Source organism: Spinacia oleracea, chromosome 3 (assembly GCF_020520425.1).
Source record: "Spinacia oleracea cultivar Varoflay chromosome 3, BTI_SOV_V1, whole genome shotgun sequence".
Lineage (NCBI taxonomy): Eukaryota > Viridiplantae > Streptophyta > Magnoliopsida > Caryophyllales > Amaranthaceae > Spinacia > Spinacia oleracea.
This window is the reverse complement of record NC_079489.1, coordinates 140,861,000-140,870,783: the sequence shown is the minus strand read 5'-3', so window position 1 is coordinate 140,870,783 and position 9,784 is coordinate 140,861,000. Positions and strand designations below refer to the sequence as shown.

At 36.7% G+C, this 9,784-nt stretch overlaps 1 protein-coding gene across 1 annotated transcript; it reads left to right on the top strand.

Annotated features, from left to right (window-relative positions):
• Window positions 1-4,483: 4,483 nt before the first annotated feature.
• Window positions 4,484-5,878, top strand: LOC130470549 (protein trichome birefringence-like 33). The gene has a single exon (XM_056840864.1). It carries the CDS (start codon window positions 4,497-4,499, stop codon window positions 4,977-4,979), a length of 483 nt encoding a protein of 160 aa, XP_056696842.1. The 5' UTR covers window positions 4,484-4,496; the 3' UTR covers window positions 4,980-5,878.
• Window positions 5,879-9,784: the final 3,906 nt, after the last annotated feature.

Sequence of the window (9,784 nt, the reverse complement as noted above, 5' to 3'; positions counted from 1 at the left end):
GGGACTGTAACTACCGAGAGGAGTACTCGCTCGTCGATAACTCCAGAGGCAGGATATCCTTACTAGCTCAGCATAAATAATTGAAGGGACATGCGTTAACTATTAAACTAATATGAGTTGATTTTAGCAATATGCAACATATAATACTAGATCGATCGCGATTATCTGATTTAGATTGCATTAAGGGACCTAGCATGATAATCTAATTTCCCAAAAATATTATATTTATTAAGCGTGATAGAACAATCAGATTTAGTTAGTTTAACAGTTCATAAAAAGGGCGAGGAAAGCAATTAAATCATAGAAAAGGGACACATTACGACGCACCCTTGAGTGGTGCGTCACGGTTCTCAGAAAACTAACCACTTTGACTTTGCTATTTCTCCTTTTTATTTAATGAATCTCAAATTATGGGACAGGATACGTTCTGTTCGATTTATGGATCGATTGCGACAGAACGCGTGAACAATTTCGCAGCGTGAGGCTTAGGCTAGGGGTCGGAGTCAATACTCAGAATATGAATTGTGTGTTCTGATTTCACGTCGAACTTGGGCTATATTTATAGAAAAGAGTTTGTGGAAAGATAGAATTGCAGAGCTCTAATCCACAAAGAATTAGGAAAAAACACGTTCCCAGGTAATTCCAGCGCCCAGGCCTGGGCGCCGAAGATTTCGGCGCCCAGAGCCAGGCGTTGAAAATAGGGTCTGGGCTGTTTTCTTAGTCAGATTCGGATTCCTGAAATCCGTAGTGTTTGAGACTTAGTCGAGTCTTTTAGTGCGTATCAATTTCATGACGGAATGCGTCTGGGCCCGTTACGAACTCTAGGTTTGTTAGGATTTTAATTAATACGTAACTCTTATTTCCGAATCATATTAGGAATAGGATTCTCGCAGTTTTCTATCTCATTTAGGATTTATGTTGGAGTGCAACACCTAATTCTGACAGGTTTCTATCTTTTATGACTTGCCACTTTTAGAAGCTACCCTTTACGGCAGTTACTAATTTTAGCAGGTTTCCATATATAGAAGGTTTCTATAAATAGCAGGTTTCGGGTGAAACGAGAAGGGTGATTGAGATTCGTTATTTTATAGGAGATGCGTTGTCAAGTGGAGATTTATGTTTTCATCATCGAACCTTCCCTTTCGGGAATGGGGACAAAAGTAGGTGTCTACAAATACGCATGTCCTCTGTGTTTGTCACACTCAGGTATGCTTCATCAATACTAGGTAGTGGGGTCTGTGCAAGCAACTGAGCCCGAATAGCCTCGTATGTCTTATCCAGGCCTATAAGGAAGTGATGTAGGTAATCTTCATCCCGTATGTCAGCAACCTGGCCAACAATATTGCGTTTACAAGAACCACAAGAACACTTGGGGACACGAGAATATAATACTAGGTCTTTCCATAGAAGGGATAATCTGCCATAGTACTCAACCACACTTTTATTCGGAGATTGTCTGCAATCTCCAAGTTTTGTCTTCAATTTACAGATGCGAGTCCCGCTAACAACACAAAATCGTTTCTTGAGATGCGTCCATAGCTCCCCTGCATCATCAAAATCTTCAACAGTTGATCATAGAGATTCTTCCAACGTATGTGCATCGAATGTACCCCAATCCAGTCCGCAAGTCTGTCGGGGTTGTCTGTGGGTTCTGCAATTTCGCCATCTACAAACCCAAATTTTCTTTTTGAGATTAACGCCCTATGGCCTTCGACCATTCTTTATAGCTCTTCGATCCTTGCAATTTAATTGGAGAAATAAAGTTTCCTGGAGCATCACTATACCCAAGATAATACTCCTTTTCAAGTTTTACCTCCTTTGATTTTGGTGGTTCTTCGTCATCCTTATCCATGATATATGACTACGGGAATTTCAATCTCACGTTCCCTCAAAATAATTTTGCGGAAAAAAAACTTAGGCTCTTGATACCATGTCAAATATAACAGAAAAGCATAATTATTCTCATATCTCAACGTCAAATATATAGTACAAGCTATGTATCCATTCCTAACTCAAATAGGTAAAGCTAATGCACTAATACCGTGTATAGTATAATTCTAACCTAATTATTATATTTCTATCTTAACAACGTAGTACTAAGAATTGTGAAGATTTTCATCAACGAAATATAGTGAGTTGCAGAAATTGATTGAGGAAAGAGAGGAAGAGAAAGACTGAAACTTGTAGCCCAAGTATTTTTGTTATTCTTGCTTGACTGTTTCCCTTACAACCTTTGTCTTAAATAACACAATGCCAATCATTTGTGGTGGCTAACCTAGTACTACAAAAGACAAGATTAACCTTGCTTACAATGAGAAGAAAAGCAGCAGCATATTGGCTAAAAAACAAGTAAAGAAACAACCAGAAAATACAAGATAAAAGGGCCTTAAGTGAGAATGGGCTTGCTTCATTTGGGCTAAACCTCTTAATAAATTGTTTCACGTTAGAGATTTGGAGATTTAGAATGAGCAATATTATAAAACTAGATTAGGTCCCGTGCACGCACGGATATTTGAAAATTACTAGTTGTTGGACCGTGCGCTAGCGCGCACGATCCCCCAAGGTATACAAAATTATTTTGTAGAAATATTGCGTAAAAGATCGATATTTATAAAATTATGGTAAATTCTAAAAAAAAAAAGTTCGATTTGCATATTATTGATAATACAAAATCATAATATGTTTACAATAAACATTAGCAACGTGTTTCTAAGGAAAAATTTATGAGTACATTGTGTTAATAAAACTATTCAATGAGAAAGGCCATAAATTTTACAACTGGTCAAATGAAAACTAACAATAAGTCGAAAAAGCATGTGATTATAGTAATAAGGTCGCGTCCTTGAGTGTGGTATACACCGAAATTTAAGTGTCTACCATTTCTCAAAAGGAAATGGAAATACTATAGCTCTGAGAAGATGGAGGTAAAACACCATTGTTTGTACGAGCATGCCTTTGAGAAGAAGTCCATGGTCTTGCTTTAGCATGGGAATTATTTTCTTCACGGGCATCAGCAATCTCAAAATCCAAGGATTGCATTTGAATCTTGGTGCCATCCACAGATTGTGCTAATGCTACCTTCTGTCAAAATATTTTGGTCAAGAAACCTAAATATTAACAAAGTTTTAGCAATCAATGGAAAAGTAATTTGAACGGTGTTCACATTACCTTGATATTGTATACACACTGTATTTTATTCCACATCAGTTATCATTTATTTCTATGTCCCAAACATTAACCATCATTGAATTAAAAAAAAACTCCTGAATCATTTTATGAAAATATCATTGTAATACAGAGCATAAGCACGAGAAAAACAATGCCAGTGTTTTCTGAAATTTGATAACAAGTCCATGCCATAAACATATCCTGAGACCTGAGCCAAACAAAGAATCAGGCCTGCGAATCGTATCCACACTCTATAATCATGTTTTCTAAAAGTCTTAACACATTTTAGAAAAGTCAAATATAATAAACACAGTTTATGTTGTTACCCCTAAAATATTAAAAAAAATTATAATTTGTGAAATTAAATGCAATAGATGAGGGCGTGGTTCGAAAATGAAAGGGGTTGAGGAGGTGAAGATCTCATCTAGTCATCCCAAAGAAAGAGAAAAACGTGTCAACATCAATAAGTCAAAGGTTATAAATGTAAGTACACTATTGTTAAGGAAAAGACAAAAAAAAAATATGAAGGAAATTGGGGGCAATACAGGTAATTCACTATTGTGTGAATAGTAATTAAAGTGTGAAGCTTTATAAGTGTTAGGAAATTGGTGGCAATACAGGTAATTCACTATTGTGTGAATAGTAATTAAAGTGTGAAGCTTTATAAGTGTTAGGATTATTTGACCATCTTTTTTATAGAATTTTTAATTGAATTATTTATCCCTTAAATCTATTGTGTAATTAATAATCTCGAATGTACTCATTTTATTATCATATAATATACAATTTTAACCTACTACGTATTATATATTTTATATATTTTAAATGATGATCTGACTAAAATATTTGATATATTTAATATGCTAATTTGATCAAAATATTGAGTAAAAATATTTTCTATTATTGATATGACAGTTTAACTAAAATATTACCAAAATTTTCTAATAATGGCATATTCCATAATCCTACATTTTTTTTCCATATATAAACATTTATACAAAAGGATAGAAAATAAAAAAAGAATAAAATAGACATGTCTTTTTAGGAAAATTTTTGGCGGAAAAATTTTTCACCAGGAAATGACACGTGTCATTCCTTGTGTCTCTTTTAGTATATAGTAATAGATAATATATAGATAGATTGTTTCAGTTTAGAGATTTGAGCTTGGTTTTAATGCACCTAATTAAGATACACTACTACTTGTTATATTATACTAACAACGTATTGTCATGGTTTGTCGATCTCGTCAATAATATAACAAAAATAATACGATCTATTATATCAACGTAATTAACAAAAATAATACCGTATTAATTTTCTAAGTCATCATGGAAGAACAAAACCCCTCCATTGATGACAGATGGAAAATCTTCACACTTGGAACCTTTCTTGGGTTCTTCTTCTTCGTTGTTTACCGCAACAATGTTCATGAAGATGTAAGTTTCCTATCTACTAAACAAGTTTTGGTAGATTTGATTCCTTTTAAAGCGTTAAATCTGTCTACTACTACTACTAGTGGTGTTATTAAGCCTTCTAATAATGTTATTAAGCCTTCTAATATTGGTATTAAGACTATGAAACCATCCAAGTTGGTGTTCGATGACATAGAAAAATCGACAACGACTAAAGCAAGAAAGAAGTGTGATATATTTGATGGGAGATGGGTTTATCGGCCAGATGAAGGTGCTAGGTACGATTGGTTCAAGTGTCCATTCATTCATGACAAGTTTAGCTGCCAAGAAAACGGGAGGCTCGATTCTATGTATGAGAATTGGAGATGGGAAGCTCGACATTGTGATATTCCGGTGTAAGTTTTGTTTTTTAATTACCAGTTTTTTCTATTTTAGATCGAGTGAAAATCTTATCTCGGGAATAGTTTAGGGCCCGTGCAACGCACGCCTACTGCTAAAACAATTTATTATTTTAATAGTAACTAAAAGTATTGTGATATTAGGAAAACATGAAAGTACAAAAGGATATATGAAAACGTATAAATTCAAATTTGTGGAAAAAAAATATTCAAATGAACTAAATTTGCATATTACTATATATAGAATTAGAGAAGATCAGAATTGAGAGATTGAAATCTAATTCTCATTATTGTTACAAACTGAAATGATGAGGGGAATGCAGCTTATATACAAGAGAAGTAGAAGGCAGAAATAAGCAAGGCTAGCAACAACTTAAGCCTAACAACCTAACAACCTCTAACTAACTTTTGAAATAAAATAATAAAATATAAATATTGTTATAAATCATATACTCCCCCTTCAAGCTGGACCTTTGATATAAGTCCAAGCTTGGAACACAATATTTTGTGTTGAGAGGAAGCTAAAGGCTTAGTGAGCAAGTCTGCAAGCTGATTAGAGCTAGTAACATGAACTGTTTGTATGAAACCATCTTCAACTTGTTCACGAACATAGTGCATGTCACGCTTAAGATGTTTTGTCTGGTCATGAAACATAGGATTTTGAGCAAGATGTTCAGCAGACTTATTGTCACAATATAGATGAACAGGTAAGGGAAGTGTAACCTGAAGATCTTCTAATATACCCTGAATCCAAACTAGATCACTGGCAGTAGCTGACATGCTTATGTACTCTGCCTCAGCAGAAGATTTGCTTACACTCCTTTGTTTCTTAGTTTTCCATGAGATCAGATTGTTCCCTAAGAATATAGCATATGCATTCAGGGATCTGCTGCTGAATTGACAAGAGCTCCAATCTGCATCACTGTAAGCAGATAGTTGAGCTTCTGATTTGGCAGAATACCAGATTCTATCATCAAGAGTGCCTTTCAGATATTTTAGAACATGCAAGGCAGCTCTTAAATGTGGAACTCGAGGATTATGTACAAATTGACTAAGATGCTGCACACTGTAGGATAAATCTGGTCTAGTGATTCCCAGGTATAGTAGTCTTCCAACTAGCCTTCTGTAAACATCGGGTTCATCAAGAAACTCACCTGAATCTAGAGACATTTTCAAACCACAAGATAAAGGGGCAGGAGCAGCTATACAATCTTTCATGCCTGCATCAGTGAGTATATCTTTGATGTACTTCCTTTGGGATAAGAAAATACCGTGTTCATTTCTGTGTACTTCAATACCAAGGAAGTATGAGAGCTGACCAAGATCTTTAATGGTGAAAGCTTGATCCAGTAAAGCTTTGACTTCTTCAATTTGATGTACAGAAGTACCAGTGACCAAAATATCATCTACATACACCAAGACAATTAGGAATTCTCCATTCTTGCTTCTGGTAAAAAGATAATAGTCATGTTTTGATTGTTGGAAGTCTAGAGTTTTCAGAAATTTGCTTAACTCTTTGTTCCACTGTCTAGAGGCTTGTCTTAAGCCATAGATGGATCTTTTGAGTTTACATACTTCATCAGAATTGGCTTTAGTGTAACCAGGAGGTGGTTTCATGTAAACCTCTTCATCAATGTAACCATGCAAGAATGCATTGTTCACATCCAGCTGAAATAATTCCCATCCCCTCATAGCAGCAAGAGCAATCACTATTCTTATTGTAGCCAACTTAGCAACAGGAGAAAAAGTTTGGGTAAAATCTTTACCCTCAACTTGCTTTATCCAATGGCTACCAACCTAGCTTTATGTCTTTCTATAGTGTGATCAAAGTTCAACTTGGTTCTGTATACCCATTTGGAACCAATTGCCTTCTTGCCCTTTGGTAACACTGTGAGCTCCCAAGTATCATTACTTTCTAAAGCATGAAGTTCTTTGTTCATGGCCAACACCCAGTTGTTGTCATGTTTTGCCTGATTATAGTGCTTTGGATCATTCTGTGTAGGCAAGACAGAAAATGCCAAAGATTCCCAAGTGCCATGGCAATCAACCAGCTGTCATAATTCTCAATACATCAGTAGGTGAATTGACACAGAAAGAGAGAGACTCAGTGGTAGTGGGTGAAGGCACATCTCTATGAGGTACATAACTGCCAACAAAATCTTTCAAAATCGTAGAAGGTTTAACCAACCTTGTAGAATGTCTAATAACAGGTTCAGTAGGAGCAGTTATCAAATCAGTAACATGAGTTACAGAATTATCTTGTCCAAGATCAGGACTCTGAGAAGATTCAGGAGAAGAAGATGTATCATGTGGAGTAGATGAAGATGGAGAATTATGCAAAGTCTGTGGAACAAAAGAATTAGATGGAGAATGAAGTGTTTGTTGAGAGTTAGAAGAAAGAGAGAAATCTGAATGAGTAGAAAGAGAGAGATCTATAGAATCTGTGTTTGAATTAGAGGATTCAGTACCAAAATTTATCATTTGAGGAAATGAGGACAAGGACTTGTCAGAAGCTGAAATCTTGTATGGGAAAATGTTTTCAAAGAAAATGATATCTCTGGATACAAATATGTCATGTGTATCAAGATCACAACACTTGAAAGCTTTGTAACTGACAGGATATATAACCAATAAACACATCTTCTTGTTCTGGGATCAAATTTGTGTTAGGTTATGATACATATGACAAAATATAAATCATGCGGAAAAACCATAAAGCCAGGAAACATATTATTTACACATAATCATTTAGCATAATTCAGATGCATACACTTTGTTGCGTGCCCTCCCTAGCTGCGCCCGAACCGAACAAGAACAAGTCTTTAGGACTCCAAGTGTCGTTCCTCCGTAGATAGTCCACAGTACGTCCGGATCCGCCTTAAGCTCGACCAACTAGAATTGCCCTTAAGGTTACTAGGATTTTCGGCTAATAGGTTGCAAGTGTTTGGCTGATTTTTGCTTCAAAATCTTACCTTTAGAATACTTCAATTGTCTGTTAAATATGTGACCCTAGGCCTATATTTATAGAGTTTATGGAAAGGAATTATAATCCTACTAGGATATGGATTTATTAATTAGAATCCTATTAGAACTCTAAATAATAAATTGAATCTTTTAGGATTAGGATTTAATCAATGCACGAATTCCAATAGGGTTAGGATTCGTTACGAACACGAGTGTTGCACGACTACAAGCATCGCACCACCCGCGCAGGCCTTGCGCCCGACACGAGCAGTTGCTGCTTGCAGCCCACGAGCATGCAGCCCGCGCTGCCTCGCAGCCCACGAGCATACAGCCCGCGCGCGCCTGCAGCCTTGCTGGGCCTTGCCTTGCGCTGGGCCTGGCGAGGCTGTGGCCTTTCGTGTTGGGCGCTTGGCTTGCTTGGCGTGGGCCTGGCTTCGTGCTGGGCCTTCGTCTAGCAAGCCTCGTCCGATGCTAATTCGTACGATGCGCTTCTGATTAAATTCCCGGTTCCGGAATTCATTTCCGATACGAACAATATTTAATATTTCCGATTCCGGAATTAATTTCCGTTTCGAACAAATATTTAATATTTCCGTTTCCGGAATTATTTTCCGATTCCGATAATATTTCCGATTCTGACAATATTTCCGTTTCCGGCAATATTTCCGATTCCGGTAATATTTCCATTTCCAATAATATTTTCCGATACGTACCATGTTTCCGTTTCCGGCAACATCTACGACTCGGATAATATTTATATTTCCAATACGATCCATATTTTCGTTTCCGGCAATATCATCGTTTCCGGAGAATTCATTTCTTGCTTGTGACGATCTCAACTCCCACTGAAACCAAGATCCGTCGATTCCGAATATCCATAGATGGAGTATTTAATGCCATTAAATACTTGATCCGTTTACGTACTATTTGTGTGACCCTACGGGTTCAGTCAAGAGTAAGTTGTGGATTAATATCATTAATTCCACTTGAACTGAAGCGGCCTCTAGCTAGGCATTCAGCTCACTTGATCTCACTGAATTATTAACTTGTTAATTAATACTGAACCGCATTTATTAGACTTAACATTAAATGCATACTTGGACCAAGGGCACTATTTCCTTCAGTCTCCCACTTGTCCTTAGGGACAAGTGTGCATTACCTAATTCCTTTGTCGCTCGATGCTTGCTCTTGAACATAAGGTAAGAGTTGTCATCCTTATTATGTCTAGAGGTGTTTCTCGGTTTCCGAGTTCAAATGATCAAATAAAACAGATAATCATAGCCTATGATTCATCTGAGCACGGCCATGCATTTTACAGTTTCTAGCTCTCCGAGTGGCCTTGTACAACTTTCAGCATCTCATCCCGATTTATGGGAGGAAAATCCCAATCTTGTGATCTTGAGATTAGACTTCGTTTGATAGGTGATTACCTGAGCGTTGCCTTTATAGCCTCCTTTTACGGTGCGACGGTTGGTCGACGTCAAAGCAACCAGTTCTCAAACAAGTAATCTCAAATCACTCAGGTATTGAGGATTTAGTGTCTAATAATTTTAATGAAATTTACTTATGACAGATTTTCGTCTCTTACAGTAAAGTTTCATAGGTCTGCCCGATACTAGTCTTCCCAAAGTAAGTATCTATGCAAAAGATTGCGACATTGCCATGTCCACATAGTTCAAGAAACAGAACTACTAGTCATCTTGCATTCTAGTCGTCTAACGTTTTCTATGCGTCCATCTTTATTGAAAACTCCGACCAGGGACCTTTTTCAACTTTTGACATTCAAGTTCACTTGATAGACATTTCTTAGTCACAGGACTGGTCCTGACAGTCTATCTTGAA

Excerpts from the sequence above, each read along its gene's own strand:
- LOC130470549 (XM_056840864.1), top strand. The coding sequence starts at position 4,497 with ATGGAAGAACAAAACCCCTCCATTGATGACAGATGGAAAATCTTCACA.